The 22,139-nt window shown below is 37.3% G+C and overlaps 1 protein-coding gene across 7 annotated transcripts in view; it reads right to left on the reverse strand.

Moving 5' to 3' along the window:
* LOC124789791 (tyrosine-protein kinase Shark) overlaps positions 1–21,897 on the reverse strand; it is a 134,599-nt gene extending 112,702 nt beyond the window's left edge. For 3 of the 7 annotated variants that reach the window (XM_047257276.1, XM_047257268.1, XM_047257315.1), the window contains exons 1-2: positions 21,643–21,897; positions 4,067–4,160 (exon numbers count right to left, since the gene is read on the reverse strand). In XM_047257276.1, coding sequence (XP_047113232.1) covers positions 4,067–4,160; positions 21,643–21,681 — 133 coding nt within the window. In that variant the 5' untranslated portion in view covers positions 21,682–21,897. Of the gene's footprint in view, positions 1–4,066; positions 4,161–19,279; positions 19,367–20,286; positions 20,426–20,800; positions 20,957–21,305; positions 21,420–21,642 lie in introns of those variants that run through there. The other 4 variants (XM_047257284.1, XM_047257292.1, XM_047257299.1 and 1 more) reach the window with 4 other exon arrangements.
* Between the last annotated feature and the right edge of the window lie 242 nt (positions 21,898–22,139).

A 22,139-nucleotide genomic window follows, 5' to 3' on the forward strand; every position in this document is an offset into this window, starting at 1 on the left:
CGAGTGTATACCTGTCCTTTTTTCCCCCTAAGGTAAGTCTTTCCGCTCCCGGGATTGGAATGACTCCTTACCCTCTCCTTTAAAACCCACTTCCTTTCGTCTTCCCCTCTCCTTCCCTCTTTCCTGATGAGGCAACAGTTTGTTGCGAAAGCTTGAATTTTGTGTGTATGTTTGTGTGTCTATCGACCTGCCAGCGCTTTTGTTCGGTAAGTCACCTCATCTTTGTTTTTATATATATATATATATATATATACAGAGAGTGTAACTTCTGGTAAATCTGAATCTCTTGTTTACCCAATGATGACAACTATGTAAATCACAGACATAATGCAAATGAGCACAGGACTCTTAATGTAACCAATATTAATATCAAAGGCAATGGAAATGATGCAGTAAAAAACATCACGATGATATTCATCAAACTGAAGAACAGGGAATCTCTACAGATATACTGCATGATCTTGCAGGAACACCTTCAGACAATGTCCAACATATGAAACTTAGAACCCAATTAATTCATCAGACCTTTCAAAATCTTAACACCAAGAATTATACCATGGATTCCAATGCAGAAATTAACAACTCTGATGTTTTAATTACAAGTCAATATTGGTCTAAAAATGGTCAGCAGAAAAGGGAAACATGATGATTGGGTAGTAATCTTTGTTATGAGAGGTAGTAACTATAATGTATGAGTTGCAAGCACTTCTCGCACATCAATGAGTTTCATCAAAAATATTTAATATTACAATACAGTTAAATAACCAATGACATTGGTTTCAATCACACTGAGAGCTAGATGAGATGCAAATGGAACCTTTATCATCTACATGAAATCCAGAACATAATCAATATAATATGCAATCAAGAAACAAAAATTCAAAGTGGTGGAAATGAAAAGTGAGAATTTATTTAACTCTGACACTTTAACATCAGTTTCAGTAAATAGGAAAGAAGTTGATGGACAAACTGTATCTTGTATAGAAAAAAAAAAAAAAAAAAAAAAACAACCTCAGAATAAGCAAAGAGAAGACCAGTGTAATGTAGTTTAGGTACACTCACGATGGAAATGTGGAATACTATGGAGTGAGTTTCTCTAAACAACTTATAGATATGCCAGCTGATCTTCACAACACTGCCCTGAACCCCAAGTATCCCAGGGGAAGACCACTTACGAGTGCAAAAAACAACGGCCTTGAGTCAATGCTGTGCTTCATTCTACCTATTTGTCATGATTTTCGCAAGAACCTATCGAGTGCTAGACGGATAACTGAAAATTCCATTTTAATGATTACAAAGTGTGGCCCCAGAATGAAAGTGTATAAGAGTCACATGATGATGGACTTTTTCAATAACTGAAACTGGTAATGGTTAAACGGGAAGAGACATTTTATGTCATACTTGTGTCTGGTAGCAGTATTCAAGTTCTAATCCTTATAAGACTGAGAATGTTAGCTTTTTTGACAAATGCTTCTTTTAAACTAACAAGTTATATGTGCATATTCTGTCAGACCAAAAATGTTAGAAAAAAAGTTAACATGTTGGTCTTAAATTGTCACCCCTCCCCCTCGCCCACTTGATTAGAGCGCACTGAACATTCATTCAATCATGTGCAACTGTCAGAATAGTTCTCCTTTGGGATGATATTCATTTTGTGCGTCACAATCACACCTTCTTCAGCTTTGATGAAAGATCAGAGCCCCATTATTCTGCACACTTTGGCATTTTGTGGTAGGTTCATATTGATAAAACCAAATATTTTCACCTGTGATCATTTTGTCCAGAAAAGAATTGTCCATAATTAATCAAATGTTCCAGGCTATTATGCTGTGGTTGAACAGATTTCACACTGGTACAGAAGCTGTGTAATGGTTTTCCACCAAGGGATGATAGCAACAACAGATGACACCAATCGACAATGGTCAATCGCACTCGCATATTCAAAACGTGTGACGTCATGCCACTGTGCAGAAGCTTGCGGAAGTGTAATTTTGCTGTAGTCAGTAGTGAGCCGGGTTGTGAATCAGATATTAAAAAAAAAGCTGTGATCCCCTTAAAAATGTCCTCCACAGGTGGAGACAAATTGTCAGGCTTTAAGGTGAAATCCATTCGTTAACAGCGTAATAGCCCAGAACGTTTTATTAATTGTGACATTTCCGGCTGTGAAAGTTTACATTTTACAAAAAAATGGTTCAAATGACTCTGAGCACTGTGGGACTTAACTTCTGAGTTCGTCAGTCCCCTACATTTTACAATCAGAGTTGTCCATGTTTTTCATTTCAATTAAGTCATGGCAAGTGTACACACATTCATTTGTTGTTTGGCAGTCAAGGTGTGCAGGACACACTCTGCACACACTTTTCTATTATTCAAAACATACAGGAGAATGTCTTGGGTGATGTTCAGTTAGTTGTTCCATTACAATCTGTGACACAACAACGCTGACACACTATGGTCGCAAATCCACTACTTAACACTGTCTCCTCATAACTGACTGTTCGAGTGCACATTTGGTGTTTACAGTTGTTAGTTCAAGATGCACCAGTAGTTACTACACTGATGTCGCGTGTACACAACTTACAGTCTTGCAATTTTTTGGATAAACAGTGTACATGCCTAACCAGCTACAATGACCCAGCTTACTGCATTGTGCTGACACTGTAGCTTGATTGGAGTGAGAGCTAGTGTAGGGTGGAGTAGGTGAAGGGGAGGAAAAGGAGAGGGGGAGAGGGAGGAAGGGTTGGAGAAGAGTGCCTGAGCTGGGACGGAGGGGCAGCAGGTATGCAGGATATGAATCTGGGTGGCATCAATGAGCTTGTTCCAGCAACAGGCAGGGGAAATTGTGTGCAGTGTGCAATGCTGTGGAGGAGTGGATTGAGAGGAGAAGATAGAACAAAGGAAGAGGGAGACTGCAGAGGATCATGTGTGAGTGCAGGAGGACTGAAGTTACGGTCATGGGGCACTTGTGGACCTAAGTGCTCATCAATTGCCACTAACTCCTGATGCTGCATTTGTATCACTTCGAAGAACGCCAGAACATGTAATGAATACTGAGTAGCAGGCAGTCTACCTCGAGCCATTTGCCATAAAACCTCAGTACTATTTTGTTATTCACAGCAACCCTAAGATGACCCCCCGTCCCCCGCCTTCCCAATGGCCAGAGTGCACGGACCCTGGATACGTTCTTCACAAAAACAGTATTCAACAGGCTAAAGCTGTCGGCGAGCTGAATGTCAGATTAACAATGGTCCTGCAGGTGTTCTCATTAATTGAAAATCATCAACACCATACTTTGTTGTGGTAGTTATAGGTGGAAGGTGTTTAGCTCTGTAGTTGCTTAAATACTGGAAGAAGTACACGTAAAACCCAAACTACCATGTTTACGACACTGACAACCTCAGCATATAAATGTACTGTAGCTGTTGCTGAATGCTTTGTGTACCTTGTCTTGCACTGTGTTGTGCATTGCTCACTGTTTTCTATGTTTAAATTAGTAAAGAGCTAATCCTGGTCCATGGTGGTGTTTGTGTACAACCCTTACAACACCACATGGAATTGGCAATCTCTATGACCAGAAGCACAGAACAAGAATGTAGTTTTTCAGCTATGTGAGAGGGAGATGGGGCATGTTCCCCCCACTGCACTCGTCTCCCTCATGCAGTCTAAGTTCTCATTTGTTTACACTCTGGCTGATTGCCACAATACATTCTCCACACTCTACAGAGATCAGAAAAGTATCGACAATAAACAGCATTTGATCCAGGGACAAACTTTGTAGGCAACTAAACAAATGTTGAAAAGGACATATATAAATGAAATGCACAATACAGAAATCACATTTTGTAAGAAAATTGCTAGCAGTATGAAGCAGGGAACATATGCAAGACATAAAAAGAAACCTGACAAGTTCTCAACAGGTTACAATTATGATAACACCGATAAAACCAATCACAAAGTAACTTTAATACAACTGTGATTAAAACTTTCTAGATTCTTTAATTTAGAATCTACTTGTGTTCAAATAAAATTATATTCCTAACTAAGCTCAATGATGGGCATGAAGTACCTTGGAGCAGAAGCTGTTCAGCTGCTTCCCTAGATATCTTTCCATGGTACCAACAGATTTCATCATCCCTGTTCATTGTCACATCTGAGTTGCACTGCAAAAGAACACCACCTACATCATAAACTATATTTGCAGTCTAGTGTCTAATATTAAAATATGTACAAACACTTTATAAACTACACAGTGATATGGAGAACATATTCTTAGTAGCAGGAAACACAAAGAAAACAATAAAGCCATTTTCTCATATCCAATAATAAACTGTATTTCCCCCAGTTTGACCAGTTACCTGGCACTAACACTGTACTGCATATTTTTAGGTCTCTTCACTGCCCAGTAAGTTATTGCCATTTTTGTGATGCAAAAAATGTGTACAGTGTTGCCTAACATTTTAAATTTGTGTCATTGGCATCTACATTTACCACGCAGTTATTAACATTAACAATGATGAACTGATACTTAACAATGTATTGAATATATGCTGTGAAGTGAAACCTATAAACAATTTAAACACCACCTATATTTATTGGCACGATATAAGTGGATATAAGTGGATTGAAACTGTTTCCTTCCTCAGTTGCTAGAATATAAGATTTCAAAGTGATGCAAAGGTTGAAAACTTTCTTTCCATGTCCAGAAATGTAGGCCTAAAATGAAGCACTTTAAAAAACACCATGCATATATGATGTAAAAATTTGTGGGGATATGAAACAGAATGATCACGTACGCTCAATAATTGGTAAAGCACATGGAAGACTTCACTTCACTAGTACGATACTGAGAAACTTCACTACGTCTACGAAGGAGACTTAACAAAATACTAGTGTGATCCTTCCTAGAATACTGCTCAACTGTGTGCGATACATAACAAATTGGACAAACAGGGATATTGAATGTATACAAAGATGAGCAGCACATACGGTCACTGATTTGTTTGACTCTTGGGGCAGCACTGCGGAAATGTTAAAAAACCTGTGTGTCAAAGACACTTGAAGAAACATGCCATCTATATAGATAAATACAACTTACAAAGTTTAAAGAACCCACATTAAGTGAGAAATCTGTAGGTCTTACCATAATAGGGACTGCAAAGGCAAGGTTAACCTACACATTTCTATGAAGAGTCTCAAAGAAAGTAGTTCAAAAGGAGAAAGCAGAGCATACATCCGAAAGATCAATTATTACAGGTTAATTCTCATGCACTGCATATAATAACATTGAGGGAGTCCACAAAAGTAGAGGGCAACTGATGATATTTACATTACCTACCTTACTGATAAGTTCTTTAATCTCTATTCCAATATCACTATAACATTTTTAAAGAGAGAAATCTGCCATTTATGTGTTTGCTCGCCAGATTTTATAACCGTTAAATAATAAAACAGTGCCAGTTGACATTTCCTGCGACCTCTCTAATGTTTAACTGTGTGAATCACAGCATTCTCCTAGATAAGTTGACAACCAATGTATAATGTCATATCTAATGAAAAGAATGCTATATCAACCTATATAGGCCATGGACATAATTCTGACTGGGGCGAAATCATGTATGGAGCTCCATAAGGTTCAATCTAAGGTCATCTACTGTTCCTCATATATGTAAATGATCATCCGTCTAGTATACAACACGCAGAATTGGTTCTTTCAAACAGAATTAGTTCTTTTTGCACATGACACTAGTATTGTAATCAATCCATGCATCATATGGAACAGAAGAAATGGTCAACAAAGTTCTTAAAAGTATCACTGACTGGTTTTCTGCAAATGGTCACATCCTCAATTTTAAAAAGACCAACATATTCAGTTCTTCACATCTAGAAGTACTACAAAATGATAAGTGTAACGCAGAATGAGAAAATAATAAATATGGAGGAAACTTCTAAATTCTTACGGGTTCATACTGATAATAATTTAAATTGGAAAGAAAATATTGTGGAACTGGTGAAACAACTTAGGTCAGCCACATTTATGCTTGAAATCTATGCAAATCTTCAGAAGAGATATATCAGTACACTGGCATATTTTGAATATTTTCTCACAATAATGTAACATGGAATAACACTCTGGCGTAACTAATCTTTAAGAAAGAAAGTCTTCATTGAGCAAAAACTTGCTATCAGAATAATATTTGGTGGTCACCCATGATTATCTTGTAGACATCCGTTTAAGGAGTTGGGCATTCTGACTACTGCTTCACAGTATATTTATTCCCTCACAAAGTTTGTTGTAAATAATCCACTACAGTTCAAATGGAACACTGGGGTACATAATTACAATATCAGAATGAAAACTGACATCAATTACTCCATATTTTGACTGTGTTTAGCACACAAAGAGGTGCACAATGCTGCAACAAACATTTGTGATGACTTATCCAGTGATATATATATAAAATAAAAACCCTTAGAAAAGCTCAAATGTAAACAGATGTGCAGACTAATTTATGATGTGAATGTAAAATGACCCATTTCACATCATTACAATCTATCATGCAAAATGATCCATGGAACATATAAGTGACTAACTAACTGAAGCAGAAACCCTGGTACCACCAAAGTTGTAACCTCTTGTTAAAAACTGAAACTGAGTGGTCAGTTTTCGCCTTGGAAGCAGTGGTCTAATTTGGGTATTGTAATAGATGCATAAGCCTGGTGGCCTTTTACCATGCGGGTGCATTTTTGTGACAGAAGAAAAAAATTAGGAACAGCAAAGGATAAGGGGAAGAAGGAGGGAAAGGGGAAGAGGAGGAAGAAGAAGAAGAGGTAAAAGAGGAATAGGAGAAATGATAAGGAGGCACTAAAAAGATAGTCTGAAAGAAAATCATGAGGAAGTTTGGGTTAGATTGTAGTGAGCCACAGTTCTGTAAGGTCTGCTCCTTAAAGGTACAGCGAGTTATGTCATTCTCGATTTTTCCAAGAGAGCCAACACAACAAAAGTTTAAGGAATATATTCAGAGTATGTTTTTTTTGTTTGTTACTGCTTTATACTGACTGGCAATGAAACAATAAAAAAAGGAAACGCATTATCATTGCAAGCAATGTCTATGTTTTGGATGGTAACATAAAAAAGAGAATTATTGAAATGAGTATCTCCTCTTCATTGTTAAGTCAAGCTGGTCTCAATAAATGACAAACAGAATTGAGGATTAAACAAAAAATGGAGAATGATGACAGAGGAACCGGGGACGGGCTCTAGGCCTCTGTTGTCCTAGTTAGGCAACTGCTCAGCGGCCACAGCCAAGTGAAACCAAGAAAAAATCAACTACATCAGCTGTGAAAATAATGGGAAACAGGACACACCACACCTCAAGCTTGCATCAGTGCTACTAAACAACTCACCTGACATACTGTACAGACTGTGACACCTCTGGAATATGACAACTGAGGTATTTAACAATGGTTTCTAGGCTGCAGCTGGTTCATACTGAAGCAAGCAAAGAATGAAATTTTAATTTTTGACAAAAGGTTACCACCCTGTTAGAACCATGTTTACCTTTTAATAATCTTACTAACCAACGAATGAAAATGGTACTGCTCAGTAATAGGTTAAGTTATGGGCTACTTCTAAACCTTTGTAAGAGTTTGTATTAAAATTTAGCAACAAAATTAATTTTGATTTTATTTTATTTACACGTCAAGTTCCTTAGGACCAAATTGAGGAGCAAATCTCCAAGGTCATGGAATATGTCAGTACATGAACTTACAACATAAAAGTAATAACAGATAAAAATAAATGTTCATGAACCTGAAAAGAAGTCAGTCCATAAGTTTACGTAAACGCTATCAGAATACAATAAGAATCAGCTTAATTTTTCAAGGAACTCCTCGACAGAATAGAAGGAGTAACCCATGAGGAAATTCTTCAGTTTCGACTTGAAAGTGCGTGGATTACTGCTAAGATTTTTGAATTTGAGTGGCAGCTTATTGAAAATGGATGCAGCAGTATACTGCACACCTTTTTGCACAAGAGTTAAGGAAGTCCGATCCAAATGGAGGTTTGATTTCTGCCGAGTATTAACCGAGTGAAAGCTGCTTATTCTTGGAAATAAAGTAATATTGGTAACAAGAAATGACAATAAGGAATATACATATTGAGAGGCCAATGTCAAAATACCCAGACGCGTGAACAGAGGTCGACAAGAGTTTCATGAACTCACGCCACTTATTGCCCAAACTGCCCGTTTCTGAGCCAAAAATATCCTTCTAGAATGGGAAGAGTTACCCCAAAACATAATACCATATGACATAAGTGAATGAAAATAAGCAAAGTAGACTAATTTACATGTCGAAGTATCAATCACTTTTGATACCGTTCGAATAGTGAAAATGGCAGTATGAAGTCTTTGAACAAGATCCTGAACATGGGCTTTCTACGACAGTTTAGTATCTATCTGAACACCTAGAAATTTTAGAAATTTGAACTGTTCAGTTTCACTAATCATATGCCCGTTCTGTGAGATTAAAACGTCAGATTTTGTTGAATTGTGTTTTAGAAACTGTAAAAACTGAGTCTTACTATGATTTAACGTTAGTTTCTTTTCTACAAGCCATGAACTGAGGTAATGTACTGCACTACTTGAAACCGAGTCAATGTTGCACACAACACCCTACCAAGCTAGTGTCATCAGCAAACACAAATATTTTAGAGTTACCCATAATACTAGAGGGTATATCATTTATATAAATAAGGAACAGGAGCAGCCCTAACACTGATCCCTGGGGCACCCCCCCCCCCCCCCCCCACTTGACAGTACCCCACTCAGATCCCACATCACAGCCGTTATCAAAATTGTGAATAATGGCCTTTTGCTGCCTGTTGCTAAAGTAAGAGGTGAACCAATTGTGAGCTACTCCCCTTATTCCATAATGGTCCAACTTCTGGAGCAATATTGTGAGATCAAACACAGTCAAATGCCTTTGTTAAATCAAAAAATACGCCAAGCATTCAAAACTTTTTGTTTAGCCCATCCAGTACCTGACAGAGAAAAGAGAATATAGCACTTTCAGTTGTCAAATGACTTCTAAAGCCGAACTGTACATCTGATGGCAAATCGTGTGATATAAAATGATCAATTAACCTTAAATACACAGCCTTTTCAATAACTTTTGCAAACACTGACGGCATAGAAATAAGGCTAAAATTATCTACATTATCCCTTTCTCCCTTTTTATAAAGCGGCTTTACTACTGAGTACTACTGAGTACTCAGGAAACTGACCATTCCTAAAGGAAAAATTACAAATATGGCTAAATACGGGGCTAACATGTGCAGCACAGTACTTTAATATTCTGCCAGACACTCCATCATAACCATGAGAGTCCTTAGTCTTCAGTGATTTAATTATTGACTCAATCTCCCTCTTGCCTGTATTACAGAGGAGTATTTCAGACGTCAATCTCGTAGAGGCATTTGCTAAGAAATTTATATGATTTCCTGTAGAAACTAAATTTTTATTTAATTCACCAGCAACGCTCAGAAAATGATTGTTAAATACTGTACATATATCTGATTTATCAGTAACAGAAATATTATTACTGCGAACTAACTTTATATCATCGACCTTGTGCTGCTGACCAGACACTTCCTTCACAACTGACCATATGGCTTTAATTTTATCCTGTGAATTAGGTATTCTATTTGCATACCACATACTTTTTGCCTTGCTAATAACATTTTTAAGCACCTTACAATACTGTTTGTAATGGGCTACTGTAGCTTCATTGTGACTACTGCTAACATTTTGATATAATTCCCGCTTTGTTCTACATGATATCCTTATCCCACTAGTCAGCCAACCGGGCTGTCCATTACTGTTAGAACCCCATTTAGAATGTTCTAATGGAAAGCAACTCCTGCACCCTAGTTGGAAAAAACACAGTTTGCATCAGATCATATGAATTTAGGAGATCTACCAACATCTTTTTTCTTGCACAATCATATACAAAATTAATATTGAAATCACCACATATAACTACTTTCTAGTACTTCCTACAAAGTCTAGCTTAAGCAAAAATGCTCTGAAGTCGGAGTTAGGGGACCTATAAACAACAGCAGTTAGAAGTTTAGTTTCACTAAATTCAACTAATGCTGCACAACTTTCAAATATCTGTTCAGTGCAGACATTACCTCTACCATCTACTAATTCCTTTGTTAGGTTGCAAAAAATTAGTACTGAATGCAACTACCTTATAATAAGGTGATCCTTATTACAAAGTTTGTTTTTCAGTGCATCCATATAATTATGGCAAGTAATGAGGACACATAATTTTATGAGTAGTACAAAAAAGTAACTAAATATGCGAAACATTTTTCTGGGCCACATGATTTACATTAGGTCAAAATATTTGCAATCAGACTTGTAAATTTTTTCTAGCATCAACAAATTATTTTTGTTTTACAACAATTTTACATTTACAAACATATTAAGTGAAACTTGTCAAGGTAGCCTATTTCTACTAAATGTTCCCAACTGGAGTTCAGTATTTAAAAAGAGAGAGAGAGGGGGGGGGGGGGGGGGGTAGGATGATTATACGCTGACAAAGCAAAATAAATATTGTTGCATGGAGTGTGACATAAGTAACAGCACACATAATAACAATTCATTGTGATAAGCATGAGCTGATGCTTCAAACAAGTTGTCGATATTCTCTTTATGATAGCAGCTGCATAATTGTAACAACAAAAATGTTTTCAGATATACAACCAAAATATAGTTTTTCATATTCTTGTATGATTCTATAATCTATATCCACAGCTAAGGAATCTAATGCTTGTCACTGAAGTGACCCTAAGCCAGGGAGGCACCCCACTCCATTTCTCACAGACACACAAACTTCCAACACTAATACTAGAATGTCAAAGAAGGAGAGGCAGTTACTACAATGTTAATCATAAATGTTTGCATTTCAGACTTCTCCACAGTGTACCATAAAGCATGATATAAGTAACACTGTTGGTGGTCACCTGTCAGTCAGATGGGAATATTAAGCTCAGAAGCCACTTCAGTGTTAATTAGGGGGCAAGTGTTGCTATAAACTAGCACTGGGTTTTCACTTTCTCCTTCCCTTCCATTATACATTCTTCCTTAACAATGAAATAACTGTGTTTGTGTGCTCTCTCTCTCTCTCTCTCTCTCTCTCTCTGTGTGTGTGTGTGTGTGTGTGTGTGTGTGGCATAGTCTGCCATGTAATACAGATACCCCACCATTCTGAGATGAAACTAAAAGGCTGGAAGCAGACAACAGCAGATTCATTGCACCAGGATATTCCCAAAGTGCTGGTCATCCTGTACACAGTTGCCATAACTAAGTAGGGGCTGATTTTGAAGGTTGATATTTTCTCTTTGACAATAAAAGTGGGAGAACAATTGCACTCACAAAACATTAATTCTACAAGGGCCTTACTTTTACAAAAGTCTGTGCTTAAAGATTTTATTACATTTATGTTTATTACAAACTTTAAGTCCCGATGAATATAAATGAAAACTGTCAGCAATTTGCTTCAGCTTATAGTAATTACTATTAGAAACTAGCCTAATTTACAGTTTCCAAAAGATCTCGTCTTTTTTAGCACTACAATCTGTATCTTTTTGAAGATCCTGTTGAATATTGGAGGGCTGGGCAGTAACAGTCATTTGACAATATTTACAAACAAATTCATAATTCATAAACTTAATTATCAGAAAAGTGAATTACAATTTGAAAACTGACTACTATTTGCTGGTTCTTAGGGGGCAGCAAATAAAATTTTATGTTACTGACAAGGGAACCTCCCCATCGCACCCCCCTCAGATTTAGTCATAAGTTGGCACAGTGGATAGGCCTTGAAAAACTGAACACAGATCAACCGAGAAAACAGGAAGAAGTTGTATGGAACTATGAAAAAAATAAGCAAAATATACAAACTAAGTCGTACATGCGCAATATAGGCAACATGAAGGAGAGCGTAAGCTGAGGAGCACCGTGGTCCCATGGTTAGCGTGAGTAGCTGTGAACCCTGAGGTCCTTGGTTCAAGTCTTCACTCGGGTGAAAAGTTTAATTTTTTATTTTCAGACAATTATTATCCGTCCGTCCGATGTGAGGTAACTGCGCCGTAGTGAATTGCAGTGGGTCAGGAAAAACGGAGAAAAGACTAGTGAAAGACTTTAATGAACATGTGATTGCTTCTTACGCGGACAAAGATTTTGCCTTACTCTTTGACAGCTAGACAGGACAGAAGGATCAGGCATTGTACAGTTTTAGTGTGAGAGTAGACGTGATTACCATTCCTCCAGGTTGTACACCTCTTGTGCAACCGTTAGATGTGTTTGGTTTTCGGCAAATGAAATACTTTGTGACAAGATTGTATGATTTTGCGAAGGTGCACAGGTACACAGAGCAGTATTGTTCACGTGCTCGTGTGTCAATTATCGAAGTTCAGGCACTCACACATAATCAACTTTGCTCTCCAAAATTCCAGGACATGTTCAGATTTGCTTGGACATATGCAGGATTTGACGGTCTACAAACGGAAAAATTTGAAAATGTTAAAAACATATTTTTTGACAGAGCACAGGGAAAACTGTGCGACTGTGAAACTGTTGCATTCATTTGTTGCAGTTTATGTGACAAACTCTTATGTTTTCATCACTTTTTTGGGAGTGATTATCACATCCACAACAAAACCTAAATCGGGAAAGGTAGAAGAATCTTTTTACCCATTCACCAAGTGCACAAGTCAGGTGTGTTGACAACATATTCCTGTCATGTGATGCACATGCCGTCACCAGTATCGTATAGAATATATCAGACTTGTTTTCCTGTGGAGGAATCGGTTGACCTATGGCCTTGTGATCAAATGTTTTCGGTTCCCATTGGAGAGGCACATTCTTTTGTCTACTAATCGCACAGTTTTGCGGTGCGGTCGCAAAACACAGACACTAAACTTATTACAGTGAACAGAGACGTCAATGAACGAACGGACAGATCATAACTTCGCGAAAATAAAGAACGTAAAATTTTCACTCCAGGGAAGACTTGAACCAAGGACCTTTCATTCCGCAGCTGCTCACGCCAACCATGGGACCACGGCGCTCCTAACCTACACTATCCTTGATTTGCCTATCTTGCAGATGTACTACTCAGTTTGTATATTTTGCTTATTTTTTTCATAGTTCCACACAACTTCTTCCTGTTTTCTCGATTTATCTGTGTTCAGCTTTTGAAGGCCTATCCACTGTGCCAACTTATAACTAATTCTGAGGGGGGTGCGATGGGGAGGTTCCCTTGTGAGTAAACAGTTAACATGATGATCCACATGAACTGCTCTTTTATTCAGGTTCTCAAAAATTTATCTGTGGCACCCTGTTCCTTTTTCTACAACTCAGATCTGAAACATTTCCATCAATAAAAGAAGAAAATGAAAATTTAAAAACTGAAAAAGTAACATAAAAATTTCTCCTAGCAGTTGACCATTAAAGCCTTCACAGAAACCATTTACAATCTGTGGAGCAGTTTGAGTAATTGCCATTAATGGTATCATCATAAGTGAACTATTGATAGCATACAATTGTTAGATGGTATCTACATTTTTTTTCCCCCTCCAAACAGTACACATTACCCTCATCAAGTGGTTGTTATTGTAGTCTTCCGCCTAAAGACTGGTTTGATGCAGTTTTCTGTGTTACTCTGTCCTGTGTAGACCTCTTCATCTCTGAAGAACTACTACAGCCTACAGTCTTCTTAATCTATTTATCATCTCTTCGTCTGCCTCTATGATTCCCTCCCTCCCCCCCCCCCCTCCCCCGCTTCGCTTCAAAACTACATTTGTGATCCCTTGACGTGTGCCACAAATTTCTTGTCTCCGCAATTCAATTATATTCTACCTCCTCATTTGTTATGTGATCTACCCATCTAATTTTCAGCATTCTTCCATTGCACCACATTTCAAAAGCTTCTATTCCCTTCTTGTCTAAACTGTTCATCATCCATGTTTCACTTCTGTACATGTCTACATTCCAGACAAATACCTTAAGAAAAGAGTTCCTAACGTTTCAATCTATGTTCCATGTTAACAAATTTCTCTTTTACAGAACTGCTTTCTTTGCCATTGCCAATCTACATTTTATATCGTCTCTACTTCGTCCATTATCAATTATTTTGTGGCCTAAATAGCAAAAATCACCTACTACTTAAAGCATCTGTTTCCTAATCTAATTCCCTTAGCATCACCTGATTTGATTTGACTGCATTCCATTATCCTTGTTTTGCTTATGATGATATTCTTCTCATATATTCCTCTCCCTGACACTGTCCATTCCTGCTCTTCCAATTGCTTTGCTGTATCTGACAGAATTACAATGTCATTCGCAAACTTCAAATATTTTATTTCTTTTCCCTGAATGTTAATTCTTACTTGAAATTTTTCTTTGGTTTCCTTTACTACTTGTTCAATGTAAAGACTGAATGATATCGGCGATAGGCTACATGCCTGTCTCAATCTCTTCTCAACCACTGCTCCCCTTTCATGCCCCTCAACTTTTATGACCAATGTATGGTTTCTGTACAAGTTGCAAATATGAAACTTCCTGGCAGATTAAAACTGTGTGCCCGACCGAGACTCGAACTCGGGACCTTTGCCTTTTGCGGGCAAGGCAAAGGTCCCGAGTTCGAGTCTCGGTCGGGCACACAGTTTTAATCTGCCAGGAAGTTTCATATCAGCGCACACTCCGCTGCAGAGTGAAAATCTCATTCTGGAAAGTTGCAAATAGCCCTTCACTCCCTGTATTTTACCTCTGTTACCGCTAGAATTTCAAAGAGAGTATTCCAGTTGACACTGTCAAGAGCTTTCTCTAGAAATGCTATGAACATAGGTTTGCTTTTCCTTGACCTACCTTCTAAGATAAGGCATAGGGTCATCACTGCCTTTCATGTTCCTACATTACTCCGGAATCCAAACTGATCTTCCCTGAGGTCAGCTTCTGCCAGTTTTTTCATTTTTATCTAAAGAATTTGTGTTAGTATTTTGCACCCATAACTTATTAAAATGACAGTTCTGTAATTTTCACACCTGTCGGCAATAGCTTTTTCTTCTTGGAGTCTGAGAGTATTTCGCCTGTCTCATATATTTCGCACTACAGATAGAAGAGTTTTGTTATGGCTGGCTCTCCCAAGGCCACCAGTAGTTCTGATAAATATCATTTACTGCCAGGGCCTTGATCCAACTTAGATCTTTCAGAACTCTAACAATTTCTTCTCGCAGCATCATTTCTCCCACCTCACCTTTATCTACACCCATTTCACTTTCTATAATATGCCTCCATGTTCATCTCCCTTCACAGACCCTCTATAGCCTATAATCCTGCCACCTTTGAGCTTTCCCTCCTTTGCTTAGGACTGGTTTTCCATCTAAGCTCTTGATATCAATAACTTTATTTTTGGAGCTCTTCCATTTGGTCCATGTTTGCATAGAAAAAACAACAATATGGGAATTGTGAGTCCGGCTTGATGCAAAACACTTTGTTATTTGTTTACTTATTATTTCTCCAAACTAGTTCCAACAACAAATATCGGCATCATCGGTGGGTTCTTTAATTCTAAAACATACAGAAAATAGCATAGTTATACAAAACTGTAACACATTATTACATTTTTACAGTAAAAATGTAATACTGTGTTACAGTGCTTGTATAACTATACTAATTTCTTCGTGTTTTAGATTTATAGAACCCACATTTTTACAGTAAAAATGTAATAATGTGCTGTTTAACTATGCTATTATCTGCATGTTTTAGATTTTTAAAAACCCACTGATGATGGCGATATTTGTTACTGAAACTAATTTTAGGAATACATAAGTAAACAAATAACAAAGTGTTTTGGGCCAAGGTGGACTCACAATTCCCATATTGTTGTTTAAGCTCTTAATATTCATACAGCTAAGTCTCTTTTCCCAAAAGGCCTCTTTAATTTTCCTGTAGGCATTATCTACCTCTTACCTAGTGAAATATGCTTAAATCCCTACTTTTGTCCTCTAGCCATTCTTGCTCAGCCATTTTGTGCTTCCTATCAATCTTATTTTTTGAACATTTGTATTCGTTTTTACCTGCTTCAATTGCTGCATTTTTATATTTTCTCCTTTCATCAATTAAATTCAATGTCTCCTGTGTTATCCAATGATTTCTACTATCCCTTGTCTTTTTACCTATTTGATCCTCTGCTGCTTTCACTATTTCATCTCTTAAAGGTACCCATCTGTCTTCTATAGTATTCCTTTCCTTTGTTCTAGTCAAGTATTGCCTAATAATGCTCCCTCTGAAATTCTCAACAATCTCAGACTCTAAACAAGCAATGGAAACTCCAGGTAGGAATGTCTACAATGTAGGAAAAGGCAAGATAGGTACTTACCATAAAGAAGACACATCAAGTTGCAGACAGGGACAATTACAGGACACTTACATAAAGCTTTTGGCCACAGCTTTCATCAGTAAAAAAAGCACACCTCATGCACACACAACAGCCAACTCCTATATTTTGGGCCAGAATTCCAGCCCTTGCCAACAGCCATAAAAAGCTTAACAACCAATGAAATTCAGTTTAAGAGAAGCCTAAAGAATTTATTGGTGGCCAACTCCTTCTACTCCATTGTCAGTAGAACCAACTGGTTTGAGTATAATCTCTAACTTCTGCATGATTTCAATGCAGTAATGTGTTCACTGTAACCAAGTATTGTAGTAGTTCTATTATATGTTTATCACCTTATAATATTTTTTAAAATTTTAAATTTGGTACATTAATGCAATTTTAGTAAATGAGAGTTGTAAAATAATCCTTACATATAGGGTTCATTAAAAAAAAAAATGACGATCATTCCACTTGGGACCTGTGGAAGGTACATCAGCTTATTTGTTTTAGTTGTAAATATTTGTCATGTATTATTGTTTTTCTGACATGTTCTACATCCTGGAGGACCACCTCACTATAGATCAATTGGAATGAAAGTAAATCTAATCTAAAAAAAACCAAGATGCTGGAGTTGGCTGTCATGAGGTATGCTTGCTTGTGTTTGTGAATGGTGTGTGTCTCTCTTTTTTACTGATGAAGGCTGTGGCCAAAAGCTTTAGGTAAGTGTCTTGTAACTTTGCCTGCCTGCAGCTTGATGTGCCTTCTTTATGGTAAGTAGAATCTGTCTTTTCCTACATTGTACAGATTCTAAACAAATTGCTGATGGTTCTTTCAACTTATTGAGGTCCAATCACATTAATTTCCTACCTTTCTGCAATTTCTTCAGTATTAATCTACAGTTCATAACCATGTCATTAGAATCCACATCTGCCCCTGGAAATATCTTACAATTTCAAAACTGGTTCCTAAATCTTCTTCCACGTACACAAATTCATTTTATGATTCTTAAACCAAGTATTAGTGATGATTAAATTATACTCTGAGCAAAATTCTACCAGTCTGTTTTGCCTGTCACCCCCCCCCCCCAAAAAAAAAAAAATCAATCCACATTCACCTACTATTTTTCCTTTTCTCGCGTTTTTGTCCTAAAGTTGAATTCTAGCCAGCCCCCCCCCCCCCCCCCCCGCCCAAAAAAAAAAAAAAAAAAAAATAATTAAATTTCCACCTCCTTTAACTATCTGAATAATATCGCTTATCTCAGAATACATTTCCTTAATCTCTTCACCATCTATGTGCTAGTTGGCATATAAACCTATACTACTGTAATATGCATCAGCTTCGTGTCTATCTTGGCTACAATAATACGCTCACTGTGCTGTTCGTAGTAGGTTACTCACATTCCTATTTTCTTATTCATTATTAAACCCAATCCTGCATTAACCCCATTGGACTTTTCATTTGGAATCTTGCATTTACCTGTTCCTCCTGCCACCAAACCTATCTAATTAGCCTACACATAACTTCAACCTATCCATTTCCCCTTTTTAAATTTTCTGACCTACCTATGCGATTAAGGGAACTAACATTCCATGCTCTGCTCCATAGAATGCCAGTTTTGTTTCTCCGAACGATGACATCTTCCTGTGTAGTCTCCCTCCTCCCCCCCCCCCCCCCCTTTCCCTGGAGAACCGAATGGGTCCCTAGTTTGCCTCCAGAATATTTTACCAAAAAGGATGCGATCATTATAAAAAAGGAAATGATACGTCAGACCTCTGAGGTTGGAAGTACCATTTGTATCATTTAAACTAATCAAGTTGCACAGCTGCACGGACACATAATCCTTCGTTGTTGTCAGTTAGTGCCTATGAGTTTGTTTCGTTGCAGTTTTCCTATAAGGTGCAACTTTGTGGCTTGCAACGTTTTGTTTGTGGACTGAGAGACAGCACCTAGATAGTAGCTGAGTCACTGGCAGCAGGTCCTTCCGAAGTGATTAAGGTGGATGATCCTGATTTTTATTTATAGTAATGCAGTGGTTAGAAGAAGAAAGAAGAGAAAGAATTTGCGCTAAACACTGATCATGATTCAGCACCTGAACTGATCATGATTCAGCACCTGAACTTGAGATAAGTGATGACAAGAAGGAATACAATGAAAAGGTGTCACAAACTGACACTGATGAGGTATGTGAATCCAATGGAATTCCACAAAACTTTTGTGGTAAAAATCGATTCAATTGGTAAGATAAAGAAGCACTTCTTCATCTGAACAAGGCAACTCATCATCATCATCATTTAGCTTCTTGGTTTACACTGCCAACCATGAGTGAAAGTTGAAGCTACTACATGCAGAACTGCCAGGACCTGTATACCACACAACACTTTGTCACTGTGCCAATGTTGATAGGGTTCTGTGGATGATGCAAATTTAAAATAAATAAATATTTTCGTAATGCCTATTTATACACTGGAGGGGGGGGGGGGGGGATCCATATGAGGAAAATACTTTTCTGAAAGCCATATAAGCTCTTTCATCATCTTCAGTATTTCAATAGGAATACCATAGCTGATAATAGGTTTGGATCCATTGAGTTGCTGAAAATACTGATGGAAAAAGATTTGACTTTTGGTAGTACAGTAAATACAAACAAGAAAGAGTCACCACATACATTTCTACCACATAACACTGTAAAAGTGGATTCAGAGCTCTAAGAGTTCAGAAATAATATGATGTTGACTTCCCTTGTACCAATGAAGAAGAAAGCAATAGTGTTGGTATCTTCCATACATCACTGTAGAGGCACTGACAGTGCAAGTGGTAAGTTAGAGATCCTTACCTGTTACAATAAAACCAAGGGTCGTGCAGATTGCTTGGATAAAGAGTGTGCTCTGTATAGTTGTGGTCATCAAATTTGCTCATGGTCAATTGACATTTTTTACAGAACCACTGACATTAGTGCAGTAAATACATATGTAACCTATGGCTCTTACAAAAACCATCAACCACTTTGCAGACTACATTTCATGAAAATGCTTGCAATGAAGCTCATTAGACCATTAACAAAAATTCGAGTTACTAACAATCATCTCACTATTGAAATTCTTGCCTGCATTGGCAGAATTTTGGGTAGTCAAAAGGAACAACAACACTTTGAAGAGAAACTCCAGAAGTGTTAAGTGCGCTATACATGTCCTTCCAGTAACAGGGGAAAAAACTGCATACATGTGCCACTCCCACAAAAACTTGCCACAGTTGGCACCATACATGAAGATATGTCTCTGTGGTAAGTAGTGCAAATATGTCTTGTAATTCTGTGTAATGGGAGTATGTAATAAACAGAATCTACAGGATTTATGTCCTCTGTGTGTTGTTTGCAGTTTCATGGAATGCATGTGTTTGTTCTCAAATTCTTATTTGAATTATATAAATGTGTTCCTAAACTAACAATATCTGTGAACAAAAAAAAGGGTTAAACCAGAACGCAATGGGTATTTTTCATAAGTAAGAAACAAATTCTTAGTTTTTGGCAGTTATGTTTCTTGTTGATGAGTTAATTTGTTTTTGAAAGTATTTATTAAAATATTCCATGTCAATTATTTAATTTCTACATAATAAATAGGCTACTTTTTTGAGGTCCCTCAGACCCATGTGGATGATAAACTATGTATGACAGGACAGTAGTGTAGGTTATGTTTGTTGCAACAGTAAATTTGTAAAAAAAATTTACGGTCTCTAAGTACCTTACAAAATGAAAGGTTGGGAGTTACGAAAATAAAAATCTATTAAGTTTCAGTACAGGTAATGGTTATGTGCTATATTATATAGTCAGCATGACCATCCTACTCTAGTAATTGCAGTAGACGCAGTTCCTGTTCAAGACATAATCATGATCATCAAGAACAATAACAAGAACGTAAATAATGTAACAATTAACGATAGAACATAATTCTCTTGGAACTTCACGAGTAGCGAAGCTAACGACTCAACAACTTGCAGTGGGCTTACTGAGATAATGTACGGCCTACATCTTACGTTAAGACTCTAGACGTATGGTACGGCCTTTGGAATACAACCATTATCAGTGCTAAAAATGCATTACGCCTTACAGTAATTAAGGTTCTACAGTCAATACAAGAAAGACATGAAATCACGCTCCGAAGAGCAAACCTAACTATGTATCAAGTGGAAATATTCAAATTTTCTTCTTTCCAAATGATTGGTCTGTTTATGGCAGAGAATTAAGTTTTTTAATGCATATTAAATATATAGTGCCTCTGAACACTGTCATCGTATAACAAAAGCTTTCTACCATTGTTGACTTGCAAGCTAGGTTTCTTTTTTTTATATATATATATACCTCGTTGTTTCATGCTATACAAACGTTTATAGAAACACTAGTGCTTCGAAGTTTCGGCATATGCAACCATCACAATGACACATTATGATGGGCGAGCCAACGTCTGTCACAAAAGAAAAATTAACGCGAATTTATGGCCGTAAACTGTTCTACAAACAGTACGTTACGTACAGCATTTTAGCAACAATCGTTGGCTGTCGTGAAGATGATTGTACCTTCTTTCTCACTCTGAAAGTTCCGACATTGTACATTATTATTATTATTATTATTATTTCTACGATGACGATCATGGTAAGTAAACACATCATTCCAAAGCAACCTTACTTTAGGCAGCATTCAATATTTCATTCTCAAAAAGTTGTCACCAACATAATATATTACTTTTACGCACGCGTACTTATGAATGAATGAAAATACATCAAATATGGGAATTGAACCTAATGGGGGGAAAAAACACTTTCACGTATTCTGGAATTCCTACGCGTCTTTCATTTATTGTACCAACCTTCAGTTCCTCGAGCGGTACAAATAAACTTTGACTTCGATAGATGCATATAAACAAAGCTGTAGTTGAACCATACAGATCACATATCAACAGGTGTTTACAAACCAGAGTCGTATTTCAGATCGTACATTTCATTTCCTCACATCCGGATATAAGTAAACACTGTGACGAAGAGTCTAATTACCCGTCATAAAGAAAAGCAGATTTTCCGATAGTACATAAATGTTGTGAATATGGTTTTTAAGAGAACGTGATTTAACTAATACGTCCCGCCCGGATGTTATAAATAAAAAAAAAAAAAAACATCGCGATGTACACCGTACAGTAGTCCACTTACCTTAAGTTGTAGGAACCTTGACACTAGCTGTTTCAACATTGTTGACGTACAGTAGCAATTTGAATGTCCATATCACATTTGAGTCTTTGTGTGTATTCGGTATACCTGTCGACCTTGTTTTTGCACCAGTAACCCACACAACAGGGCCCCAGAAATATTCGCGGGAGCAACAGGCGGTTGGTTGAATCAACACCGCTGTGCATGAAGTGGAAAGATGAATCAACTCCATTCGTCATTAATAAATATCCTGCGTCCACCATGGTAGGATAGCATCAGAATAACAATTGGCCTAGAGAAGTTTACCTTCACTTTATGAGTCATACCTGTCCTGGTAATTTACCTGTGCTCTCCAGCTACTGGTACTAACTAACTCATAGGATTAAGTTGATTGATTCATCTTTAAGTATTTTCCATGTAATTGATGTCTTGTTACACACATTTATATAGTTGCAAAATAAGTCATACATTTTAGATATTTAAAAAAATGTAATTATGGT

The sequence above is a fragment of the Schistocerca piceifrons genome, chromosome 1 (genome assembly GCF_021461385.2).
Source record: "Schistocerca piceifrons isolate TAMUIC-IGC-003096 chromosome 1, iqSchPice1.1, whole genome shotgun sequence".
Classification (NCBI taxonomy): Eukaryota; Metazoa; Arthropoda; class Insecta; order Orthoptera; family Acrididae; genus Schistocerca; species Schistocerca piceifrons.